The sequence below is a fragment of the Oncorhynchus keta genome, chromosome 4, assembly GCF_023373465.1.
Source record: "Oncorhynchus keta strain PuntledgeMale-10-30-2019 chromosome 4, Oket_V2, whole genome shotgun sequence".
Lineage (NCBI taxonomy): Eukaryota > Metazoa > Chordata > Actinopteri > Salmoniformes > Salmonidae > Oncorhynchus > Oncorhynchus keta.
The window spans coordinates 23,220,134-23,233,651 of record NC_068424.1 but is presented as its reverse complement, the minus strand read 5'-3'; the positions used below and the strand labels follow the sequence as shown (position 1 = coordinate 23,233,651).

The window sequence follows — 13,518 nt, the reverse complement described above, 5'->3', positions numbered from 1 at the left end:
TGTGTGTGTGTGTGTGTGTGTGTGTGTGTGTGTGTGTGTGTGTGTGTGTGTGTGTGTGTGTGTTGATTGAGTAGTCTTTCTTTAATGAAATATCTTTGGAAATTGGTTTCCACAGACTAATCAGGCAGCCCGCTAGCTGAGTTTCTGTTTTGGTAATTATCTTGTACTAATTAGAATGAAGCTAAAGACCTTTGAGATGAATTCCTTGGCTTTCTGAAATGTAACTAAAGAAAATGTAATGATAGAAAATAAGCTTATTCTATGTATCTTCTTAGAACTTAATATCTTCGTTAATAAAGTGTCCAAATTAAATCTAGTAATGGACAATAACTGGAGTCTATCTTGACCACTCTTCTAAGTCCCTCGCTAACCAATCAGCTCACCCACAGAATATATCCCTTTGGTCCTAGACCCTAGCGGGCATGACCCGCGGTTACAGACAACCAACCACAATTTCTCTGCCTGTTAGATGGAGCAATCTAATGGATTAGTATCAACAGGGTCTTTCTGCTCATCCTCTCAGTAAGAAAACAACCATTAATCCAATTAAACACGTACGACTTGAGGACAGCAGAGAGCAGGGAGCATGGCTACAGTAGTGTGGTCATAAGAAAGGCCTTCTCACACCACTGAGTTGAGCTGGCCTGGTTAGGCACCCACCATAGTTAATGGAACAGTGCTGAAAAGGAAAATGTGGAAAGAAAATATCCGAGCCAGCCCAGTTTGGTTGGGGTCAGGGTTTAGGGACATTAAGCAAGCTAGTTGGCTCACCTTGCGTCTTTCTCCGTTGAAGCCCCTCCACTGCTCGGCCTTCTGGATGATGTAGTCTAGTTCCTGGTTGGACACCTCCAGGTCCCGGGGGACGAAGAAGGATCCCTCGGTCACGCTGAGACGCTGGAAGATGTCCAGCATGCGCCCCTCGTTGTGGAGTCTGGGGGGAGGGCGTGAGGGTGGAGGGAGGGAAAGTGGAGGAGACGAGCCATGAACCATCATTGTCTGCCACTCTGCCTTCGTAAAAGGCCACCAAGGGTAATTTGTGAAAACAAGGAACAATATTGCCCTACTCAGCCCAACGGTGTCAAAGTTCATGACTGTACTCATGGTTTTGTTGGCTAGTCGGATGCCAAACCAATGTCACATCCTAATTATATTCACGTTAGTGTCACGTCGGCTAGAGTTCCACAAACCGGTTTCCTGACCTTTGGGACACATTTCATCTGACGAGTCTCGGCGGCATTGAATGAAGCTTATCGTTTCGATGTTGTCTGGTGCTTACAACTAAAACCCAAATCATGGTGTCCAGTGTACCAGAAAACATCCCTAACGTTCTATTAATAGAATTAAGCATCTCATTCCAGACTCAGTATGCCGTTTAAAATGGAGTATCTGAATTGATCCACAGAACGCAGAACACAGAGGACAAGAATACAGGCAAATTGGCCTTGGTGAGTGGGAGGGAGGCTACTTTTAGTTAAACGGAGCTGGGCTGGCAGTAAGTGGGCGGTATGGAACAATCAAGATCACGGGAGACTCCAGAGGACTCCACAAGGCGCTTCAAAGATAGCCGCCAGGGGATTGGCTGCTATTGGCTGCTGATTGAGTGGCCGTCTGATGAGGTGGGTCTGAGTCATGCGGCCACGCCAGAATGCGTATTGATCGGAGTCTCGAGGTGACTGAGCATCAGCCGGCTAGCTTTCTCCACAAGCAACACAGACAACAGCCCACAAAGACACCAGATCTACACAAACAAACAAATGCCTTGGCCAATCATCAAACGTGCGCAACCTTTTCCCCTACCAAAGAGATTCTCCGCAGTCAGGGGGTAATCAGTTAAAACTAACATCAAGGAGAGCCAGCTGTATACAAGGATACTGGATAGACAGAGCTTTGAACCCAGCATCACTCCTATCCAGAGCTCTTAGGAGAGTTTGCTACTCTTCTGTAGTACTCTGACTTCAGACATAAGAATAGCTTGCATTCATCATCAGATGTGCTCTTTTCATTCATTTATGCGCCCCTCTCTCTTAGTGGGATTCACTGTCTTTCATTGCGGAAAAGCCTTGGATATGCACAATATGTTTGGCAGAAGTGCTGTTCAACAGTTCTAAACTATGGTACCAGTGAGCATTTATTTTAGTGGAAAACTGTTTGGAGCTGTTACATAGACAATAATAATTTGCCTATTTTTATCATGTGAAATAATTAAGATATAAAGTGGGAACAAAGATACAGTTGAAGTAGGAAGTTTATATACACCTTAGCGAAATAAATGTAAACTTTTTCACAATTCCTGATATTTAATCGTAGTAAAAATTCCCTGTCTTAGTTCAGTTAGGATCACCACTTTATTTTAAGAATATGAAATCAGAATAATAGTAAAGATAATGATTTATTTCAGCTTTTATTTCCTTCATCACATTCCCAGTGGGTCATCATTTTACATACACTCAATTAGTATTTGGTAGCATTGCCTTTAAATTGTTTAACTTGGGTCAAATGTTTCGGGTACTCTTCCACAATCTTCCCACAATAAGTTGGGTGAATTTTGGCCCATTCCTCCTGACAGAGCTGGTGTAACTGAGTCAGTTTTGTAGGCCTTCTTGCTCGCACACAGTTTTTCAGTTCTGCCACACATTTTCTATGAGGTTGAGGTCAGGGCTTTGTGATGGCCACTTCAATACTGTGACTTGGTTGTCCTTAAGACATTTTGCCAAAACTTTGGAAGAATACTTGGGGTCATTGTCCATTTGGAAGACCCATTTGCGACCAAGCTTAAACTTCCTGACTGATGTCTTGAGATGTTTCTTCAATATATCCACATAATTTTCCCTCCCCATGATGCCATCTATTTTGTGAAGTGCACCAGTCCCTCCTGCAGCAAAGCACCCCCACAACATGATGCCGCCATCCCACGGATGTGATGATGTTCTTCGGCTTGCAAGCATCCCCCTTTTTCCTCCAAACATAACAATGGTCATTATGGCCAAACGGTTCTATTTTTGTTTCATCAGACCATAGGACATTTCTCCCAAAAGTACGATCTTTGTCCCCATGTGCAGTTGCATACTGTAGTCTGGCTCTTTATGGCAGTTTAGGAGCAGTGGCTTCTTCCTTGCTGAGCGGCCTTTCAGGTTATGTTGATATAGGACGCGTTTTTATTGTGGATATAGATACTTTTGTACCTGTTTCCTACAGCTTCTTCACAAGGTCCTTTGCTGTTGTTCTGGGATTGATTTGCACTTCTGCATCAAAGTACGTTCATTTCTAGGAGACAGAACGCATCTCCTTCCTTACCGGTATGCGGCTGCGTGGTCCCATGGTGTTTATACCTGCGTACTATTGTTTGTACAGATGAACGTGGTACCTTCAGGTTTGTAAATTGCTCCCAGGGATGAACCAGACTTGTGGAGGTCTACAATTCTTTTTCTGAGGTCTTGGCTGATTTCTTTTGATTTTCCCATAATGTCAAGCAAATAGGCCCTGAGTTTGAAGGTAGGCCTTGAAATACATCCACAGGTACACCCCCAATTGACTCAAATTATGTCAATTAGCAATCAGAAGCTTCTAAAGCCATGAAATCATTTCGGGAATTTTCCAAGCTGTTTAAAGTCACAGTCAACTTAGTGTATCTAAACTTCTGACCCACTGGAATTGTGTTACAGTGAATTGTAAGTGAAATAATCTGTTTGTAAACAACTGTTGGAAAAATGACTTGTGTCATGCACAAAGTAGATGTCCAAAACGACTTGCCAAAACTAAAGTTTGTTAACAAGAAATTTGTAGAGTGGCTGAAAAACTAGTTTTAATGACTCCAACCTAAGTGTATGTTAACCTCCGACTTCAACTATACATTCAAATATAATTTATGAGATGAATCAAAATCTATGTTTAAACCCTTTCTCATGTTTGGAGTCTTCACAGATTTGGCAAAAATCATGTGACATAAAACACTACCTTTCTTTCCTTACATGTATGATACTGCTGTTTGTCGTTATATCATATACTAAGCATTTAACAAATTAATTACACATTGAACTTGATCCTGTAAAATTCCTGGATATTGCTGTCAGACTCTTTTTTTGTATGGCGATCTCAGAAGTGCACTGTAACCTCGTAACATTTCGTATCCCCCTATGTTACGGTGTGAAAACAGTTTTGATGGGCACACATTATCCAAAATAATCTATGGGATGCCCGGGGGAAGCAGAGTATTGATAGCTAAAGAGATGGAGAAAAGTATTTTGTTTGATTGCAAATATACGGAGGGAGTTGAAAAGAGAACACACGGCTGTTGTATATAACACCTCTCTCCGGATTACATCTTCAAACCAAGGGCAACCATGGCATCTGGTGACAGAGAGGGACAAGAGTTCATCTATGTATACGGGTAAGAGAGTCTAGATATCTACATTTTCAGATATTATACGCTTCAAATTTTGACAGAAAGTTGTTTCCATTGCAAGTTAAAGCGTACTGTTAGCTATCTAGCTAATTTTTCCGTCACACTCTCAGCTATTTTCTGTAATTAGCTCGCCATTAACTTTTAAATAATGATCTTGTTGTGCGTTTTTTTAAATGTAATCATTAATAAAAATGAGCTAAAGTTAAGTAATTGTCAACTATGATATGGTAATTATTTACACTGGCTAGCTAGCTAACAAGCTAGAAACAAACCAAAACAATGTTTAGAAAAAAAGTTGCTTTTAGTTGCCTGATTTGCTAGATTGACATATACTTAATTTATTTTTTAAACGGATGGGTTTATTGATATTAAAATACACCAGGTATGCTATTTTATACCACCAAGCTGCTGATGTCATGCAGCCTGTCGTTTTTGTGTGTTATTTCATAAAGACAACGACAAGTTTGATGTAGGACGACAGTAGAATTTTCATGATGTCACTGCGACAACTGTCTACAGACATAGCCGTAGTATAAACCAGCTTTTAGTCTTTAAATCTTTGATTGTTTAGTACACTACTGTACTCACTCTGTTTAGCACATGGCCTAATAATAATAATATAATAATAATAATATAATATAATAATATATGCCATTTAGCAGACGCTTTTATCCAAAGCGACTTACAGTCATGTGTGCATACATTCTACGTATGGGTGGTCCCGGGAATCGAACCCACTACCCTGGCGTTACAAGCGCCATGCTCTACCAACTGAGCTACAGAAGGACAAGGCCTCACATGTGAAGGCCTCACATGTGAATCCTAAAATAGATGGGTGGAGCTAATGCTTAAGTGAACGTGAGCGATGCTAAATGGGTGTAGACAAAGAAGAGCTCTCCAGTAGGTGTATCAACACTTTAGAGGGACATTTTCTCAAAAGTTGGGTTACAAGTTTATAAACTTTCAAAGCAAAGTTACTTTCCCATTGTTCCTCAACTGTAGTATATGATATACCAATTTCTAGCTCTACTTTTATCCCATGTAAACAAAATCCACATTTTGCAATCACAAATGGTTGGGGGACAGATTTATCTGAGCAACCTAATTAACCATTGGTAATATTTTTCAATGATACCATATAGCCAAAACAACGGTTTCTATTGCTAGACTAGAGCTATTCCCCTAGTCATTGTTTGCACATCTAACTAGCTGGGATGGAGCAAGGATGTAAATAGTAGACATGTAAATATATCCTTTCACTGTTTACAGCAGGTCTTCAGCTTCCTATTCTTGAATAGCTGTCAAATACTTGCTTCCTCTGTCCTTGGGAGAATCTCAATTGCATTTCCTTGATTCATTGCATCTTCTCTCCTTGTCGCCTTCTCAAAACCCACTGGATGAGAATGTCAGAGGTCCTTCCCTCTCACCTTCATTTCCAATGGGTTTTGAGAAGGAGGCGAGAAGAGAGGACGTGAGGGATCAAGGAAATGTAATTGAGATTCTCCCCTTGTTTCCCCCATTCTTCACCTCCCTCTCAAAGCACATTGGGGGAGAGGAGTGAAGGTTCCTCCCCTCAGGCTACAATGCACTCTCAAGGAGAGGCAAGCAGTGGAGGAAACAAGGACAGAGGAAGCAAGAATTTGACAGCTAGTTTTCAGACACAGACTCTCTCACACTCACATACACACAATGCTTGAAGAGTTTACTGATTATAATGATTTCATTATTGGTTATTATTATTGTCCGTGATTTTATTGTCAGAATCCATTGTATTATGCTATTGTATTATATCAACTATTAAAACATATAGAAATGTTGTTGTTTATCTTTTTCATTCTTCAAGGATGTTTAGCATGGCTATAAATGATAGAGAAGTTGACTAAAGCACAGGCATGCAACTAGGCATGACAAAGAAACATGCGGTGTCCATGTTTCTTGTGACATTTTGAATGACATGTCGATGTTTTGTTGTTGCTACTGTATGTGGTGTTATGGTCTCATTGTGCCCAGCTAGACTTTAATTCTGCTAGAAAATTCTATTTAAATGTATATCAAACCATTTAGAAATGTTGACCGTGATGTCACACATTGGCCCATTTATTTATAGAAAGACCCTTATCTGTTAAATGGTAGCTGCTAATTAATATGAATCAATAGTGTCAATTATATACACTGAACAAAAATATAAATGCAACATGCAACAATTTTAAAGATTTTACTGAGTTGCAGTTCATTTAAGGAAATCAGTTAATTTAAATAAATTCATTAGGTCCTAATCTATGGATTTCACATGACTGGGAATAAAGATATGCAAATATTATTATAATTTTTTATTTATTTAACCTTTATGTAACTAGGCAAGTCAGTTAAGAACAAATTCTTATTTATAATGACGGCCTACCCAGCAAACCCTCCCCTTACCCGGACGACGCTGGGCAATTGTGCGCCGCCCTATGGGACTCCCGATCACGGCCGGTTGTGATACAGCCCAGGATCGAACCAAGGTCTTTAGTGACGCCTCTAGGACTGAGATGCAGTGCCTTAGACCGCTGCATCACTTGGGAGTCTATGGGTGTCTGGTGTCTGGTGAGTATGCAGGCCATGGAAGAACTGGGACATTTTCAGCTTCCAGGAATTGTGTACAGATCCTTGTGACATTGGACCATGCATTATCATGCTGGAACATGAGGTGACGGTGGCGGATGAATGGCACAACAATGGGCCTCAGGATCTTGTCACGTATCTCTGTGCATTCAAATTGCCATCAATAAAATGCAATTGTGTTCGTTTTCCGTAGCTTATGCCTGCCCATACTATAACCCCACCTCCACCATGGGGCACGATATTCACAATGTTGACATCAGCAAACTGCTCGCCCACATGACGCCATCTGCCCGGAACTGTTGAAACCGGGATTTATCCTTGAAGAGCACACTTCTCCAGCGTGCTAGTGGCCATCAAAGGTGAGCAGTTGCCTACTGAAGTCAGTTACAACACTGAACTGCAGTCAGGTCAAGACTCTGGTGAGGACGATGAGCAAGCAGATATCCTTCTCTGTGACGGTTTCTGACTGTTTGTGCAGAAATGATTTGGTTGTGCAAACCCACAGTTTCATCAGCTGTCCGGGTGGCTGGTCTCAGACGATCCCACAGGTGAAGAAGCCGAATGTGGAGGTCCTGGCTTGGTGTGGTTACACGTGATCTGCGGTTGTGAGACCGGTTGGACGTTCTGCCAAATTCTCTAAAAGTACGTTGGAGGCAGCTTATGGTAGAGAAATTTACATTACATTCTCTGGCAACAGCTCTGGTGGACATTCCTGTAGTCAGCATGCCAATTGCACGCACCTTCAAAGCTTGAGACATCTTTGGCATTGCTTTGTGTTTCAAAACGGCACATTTTAGAGTGGCCGTTTATTGTCCCCTGCACACCGTCAGGGATGTAAACAAATTTGATTTTGAATCAGAATCATCAATTGTTTGGTCCTCACAAGGATAGTGAAACAAACGTGTGTGTGTGGCTGTCTCATCCCCAGAACCCCTAACAAACAGACAGACAGACAGACAGACAGACAGACAGACAGACAGACAGACAGACAGACAGACAGACAGACAGACAGACAGACAGACAGACTCATTCAAAGTACTAGATGGAGACCAGTCCCTCTCAATACAAAATTGAAGACCCTTTCATTTACCTTGTAATCATTCTAATGTAATACCACTACAATCAATGTCACCACCTCTATTTGTGAAGTTTTTCGGTGAAGGAATAAAAAATTACTGAAATATATATATTTTTCAGCCAATGAATCAAGGCAGCCTAAAATGTAATTAAAAAAGGATAACAGTTCATTCTATCTATACATATAGCCCCAGGCTTTATTTTAGAAATAGGTCACGAGCTGTGTCAGAGCTCTCCCTCTGACAGCCAATAAGAACATGTAACCCATAAAATTATCAGCCCTCCTCAGCCTCGTGCCCTATATTCAATACAATCCACCCTGCGACTGAGTGGCAGAAATCATTAATACTGGCTGCTGTTTTAATATTGTCCATTTAGTGCTGAGCCGATAAGCGGCCGCTTACGGAAAATGAAATGGTACCCTTTTTTCCCCCTTTCGGACCGATTCTAAACTGATTAATTCAATTGTGGACTTTTTACATTTCAAAATGTTAATGGGATTCGGTCTAATTTCAGGGTACGAAAACACACACCTTTTGATGGGGATGTGGTACAGTATTTATCACATACCCTACGTTTTTCCTACCTCACCACTCCCCCAAAATTAGGCCTACAACTGAATCTTTCCATTATGTAAAAGAGAATTGCCTTTCGGGAAGAAAATGTAGGAAGATTGGGTACAAGTACATGTTGTATAAAACACATCTTCAGCTTGCAATAATCACTAATCACCATCAAACCCCAACTTCCTTAGTAAAACATCCATTGAAAGGAACCACTCTCATTGGCTGTTGTTCTGAGCCAATCAGATTGGAGCATTGCTTTCTTCACAGGACAGAGCGACTCATGGGAGAGATGAGTGCTAAAAGTGGTTTGCAGAGCCCCATCACAACACAAACACTGCAAGCGCTAACGTTCCACTAACGTTCCAGCAGGGGTGACCTCAATCTGATAGACTTCATCTGATGAGCAGCTCAAACGTTGTCCATCTACTCTAGCAGCAGGCCCTTCAATGTGGATACAGCACAAAGATGAAACATACACCATACACCATATCAACTAATCGTATTATGCAAGGATGTTACATACTCACGTTATGTAAAAACAAATCTACCTAGTTCCGAATTAGCCACGCTTTACATCTTCTCTTACCGACTATGGAGCTGCGTTCAATTCGACAACCTTGTGTGGCAGTTCACTTAATGCATAACTGCATTAGTAATTGCATGAGACTCTAAAATCACAACCGATTAGATCAACACTTGTTTTCTGAGGACATAGTTGAGTGAAAACACAGACACACACACGGATTGAGGGGGTCTGGGGGTTGGTTATTTGGGAGCGGGTATAGGAATTAGTGGACAGGACTGGGTGTTAGAGGGTTTTTACTCTTCATTGGCAGGGTGTCCCCATAGGCTGGACCATCTAAAAATACCCCAATGATAATTCCTAATTCGCTAGTCGCTCTTCCTGTGTGCTTCCCCAGTGTTGTGACACTTTTCAGCCACTAGGAAGGTCAGAGACGGAGGACTCAAAGTCGACACGAAAGCCCAATGTGACAGGACAGGTCTGGAGCAAGATCCATTTCTCGTTCCGAAACGGGCTGTTTCGAGGAACTGAGACGTCAACTACGACATGGGTTCTGAACCAATGGGAGATGCCAATATTATTATAATAGTAGCACTACAGTACTACAATACACACACCATGAAAACCCTAGTAATGTGTATGAAAACACATTAAGCTTATAGCATAGTACTGCATTCAGTGCTGCTCAATTGATATTTCATTGGCATTAGCGAGTCCCATTTTTCCCGTGTTTCTTATGTCTAGCCTCATCAGCACCGATGGCCAATTTCAATATTAGAATGAATTCAGAGTTAAATCAACTTTATCTTCTATATTTTATCCTACAAATGCATTAAATTAGTTTCTTTGTGCATAATGCCTCTGGATGTTTGTGCTGACCTGAGGAAGTAGAGGTAGAGGATGGTGGTGGAGAGGAGGAAGAGGATGGTATAGAGGAAGAGGGTGATGACCACTCCAGCTGCCCCTGATTGGTCGGTCCGGTAGAAGTGCCAGTAGAGCTTGGCTGCATCCGCAACAGGAGACTCTGCACTGTAGGACAGACGCTGAACACGCATAGAGCCTACAATTCAGACCCCTTTGTCTTTTTCCACAATTTGTTCCAAAATTGATTAAATTATTTTTCTCCCCTCATCAATCTACACACAATACCCTATAATGACAAAGCAAAAACAGGTTTTAGAAATGCAAATGTTTGACATAAACCCCCCTCCGAAATATCACATTTACATGAGTATTCAGACCCTTTACTCAGTACTTTGTTAAAGCACCTTTGGCAGCGATTACAGCTTCAAGTCTTCTTGGATATGACGCTACAAGCTTGGCACACCTGTATTTGGTTTCTCCCATTTTTCTCTGCAGATCCTTTCAAGCTTTGTCAGGTTGGATGGGGAGCGTCGCTGTACAGCTATTTTCAGGTGTCTCCAGAGATGTTTGATCAGGTTCAAGTCCGGGCTCTGACTGGGCCACTTAAGGACATTCAGAGACTTGTCCTGAAGCCACTCCTAAATTGCCTTGGCTGTGTGATTAGGGTTGTTGTCCTGTTGGAAGGTGAACCTTTGCCCCAGTCTGAGGTGCAGAGCGCTCTGGAGCAGGGTTTCATCAAGGATCTCTCTATACTTTGCACCGTTCATCTTTCCCTTGATCCTGACAAGTATCCCTGATGCTGAAAAACATCCCCACAGCATGATGCTGTGACCAGACGTGATGCTTGGCATTCATGATGCTTGGCACGTCCTCCAGACGTGATGCTTGGCATTCATGCCATAGAGTTCCATCTTGGTTTCATCAGACCAGAGAATCTTGTTTCTCATGGTCTCAGAGTCCTTTAAGTGCCTTTAGGCAAACTCCAAGCGGGCTGTCATGTGTCTTTTACTGAGGAGTGGCTTCCACCAGGCCACTCTACCATACGGCCTGATTGGTGGAGTGCTACAGAGATGGTTGTCCTTCTGGAAGGTTCTTCGATCTCGACAGAGGAACTCTGGAGCTCTGTCAGAGTGACCATCGGGTTCTTGGTCACCTTCCTGACCAAGGCCATTCTCCTCCGATTGCTCAGTTTGGCCCTTTCGGCCAGCTCTAGGGAGAGTCTTGGAGGGTCCAAACTCCTTCCATTTAAGAATGATGGAGGCCAGTGTGTTCTTTTGGACCTTGAATGCTGCATAAATGTTTTGGTACCCTTCTCCAGATCTGTGCCTCGACACAATCCTGTCTCGGAGCTCTACGGACAATTTCTTCGACCATACTGCTTGGTTATTGCTCTGACATGCACTGTAAACTGTGGGATCTTATATAGACAGGTGTGTGCCTTTCCAAATCATGTCCAATCAACTGAATTTATCACAGGTGGACTCCAATCAAGTTGTAGAAACATCTCAAGGATTCACCTGAGTTCAATTTCGAGTCTCATAGCAAAGGTTCTGAATACTTATGTAAATAAGGTATTTCTGTTTTTTTTCTTCTAAAAACCTGTTTTTGCTTTGTCACTATGGGTAATTGTGTGTAGATTGATGAGGACATTTTTTGATTTAATCAATTTTAGAACAAGGCTGTAACGTAACAAAATTTGGAAAAAGTCAAGGGGTCTGAATACTTTCCGAATGCGCTGTATATACACTGGATTAAATACATTGAAGCAAAGGACAGTACAGTACATCTACAATGTAATCTACAGGTAATATAAGAGGTCTCCGACAAAGAGAAAACCGGGGAAAGTGTTTGGTTGGACATGCATTTATCAAGGCCCTCTGTGGTATTCCATTACGTGAGGAAATATTATACTGTGCTAATATCTCTTCACTAATAACCATATGATTAACCATAGGATATGATTGGACAGTACACATGTATATTAGACACATACTGGACATTCACCTTGGATTATCATTTATGTTCATTGAGGTATATGGTGGTTATTGAAATTATAGATGGATCAAATACCAGGCCAAATAATAATACACATATACACTGTGTGGCTTTCAAATAGCCTCTTATCAACCTCTATGTCATGGTTCCACATTCCGCATAAACAACTGAAAGTCATCTGACGGTGGAGTTCTTTCGGACAGACAAAACGGGATCCCTGATGCAAAAAGACATGGATCTAACCTTGTGTGTGCTTTTTTCCTAACTTCTAAAGTCACTTTGCTAAGATAAAGTGAACTTCCCATTTAATGTGAACACAAGTGTCCAAGTTATTTTAAGTGACTTACCCCCAGGACGGCATCCACTACAAAGACCGCCAGCGGGTCCAGCACTGTCCACACTCCCAAAGCCATGATAAAGTTTGACGTGAAGGAGGGGAGTGAGCCAAACGCTAGCTGACAGCCCCATCTGATCAGGAGCAGCAGCAACGTTACGGCGTTCAAGGTCAGAGGTCCCACCACGACCATAGCCAACTCCTCGCGGGTATGAAGCAAGGAATTCTGGTAGACCAGCTCCACGGTGTGAGCATGGAACTGGAATCTGGAAGTGGGGGGGGACAAGAGAAGTGTTAGCCTACATCAGCTCTTTGGGGTGCTCCATCCACTCCAAGACAGAACACATGTACATGTGATAGCACACTGAAATAGCAAAACATTTATGTCTAAATATATATTGTATAAAGAACATACTAGTAGTGTTTTTGTGTGCATCATAACTAAAAACGATTAATTTCCGTTTGTGATGGGGATCACATGATGAATAAAGTACATTGCGACAAAAGATGATGGATCTACAGTACCAGTCAATTCATAGTAAATTCTATAAAACTAAGCATGCAACTTAAGTGTTGTGAAACTGTAGTTTTCGATAACAAAAGGTAAGTTAAGATGTACTGTACCTACACTCAACAATTCACGTCATGGCTCATGAGTTTCTTAATCTACCATCTGCGAGTAGTGCTTGTGTGAGTAAAGAGGTGCCTGTTTTGCCCATTAATTCACATGTGATTCGCTTAGAGAAACAACCCACTCTCAGCCATTTGCCATTACTCCCACTGATGGTCCATTTGTACTCCTTCTGAACCAACACAACACTGCTAAACCTACTATCACTTTCTGTATTCTCAATAATTCATCTGTTCGTCTATATGCTACGCTCATTTTGATTTGTCTACAATTCTGTCCTGACATGTCTAGAGGTTTCCATCTTCAGTTTAATTCAAATTCCATGGCAACTTTACAATTCTATAAACAGTCATTATATCCATATCCCTGTATTTCAATATACCGTATCTGTGGTTTGTACCAGGTGTTACAAATGTCATTTTTACAGAAAGATATATTGTTGAATGTTGACAAAGACTTTCCATATAAAATGGGGAGTAATAATACTGATTTAGTACTCTGAGCGGGCCACAGAGTGGTGTA

The 13,518-nt window shown here is 41.6% G+C and overlaps 1 protein-coding gene across 5 annotated transcripts in view; it reads right to left on the bottom strand.

Moving 5' to 3' along the window:
• The window catches only part of ofcc1 (orofacial cleft 1 candidate 1), a 186,107-nt gene that overhangs the window by 99,741 nt on the left and 72,848 nt on the right, over positions 1-13,518 (bottom strand). For all 5 annotated transcript variants that reach the window (XM_035756714.2, XM_035756693.2, XM_035756686.2 and 2 more), the window contains 3 exons: positions 12,379-12,631; positions 10,052-10,215; positions 772-931 (listed from right to left, as the gene is read on the bottom strand). In XM_035756714.2, coding sequence (XP_035612607.1) covers positions 772-931; positions 10,052-10,215; positions 12,379-12,631 — 577 coding nt within the window. The remainder of the gene's footprint in view (positions 1-771; positions 932-10,051; positions 10,216-12,378; positions 12,632-13,518) is intronic.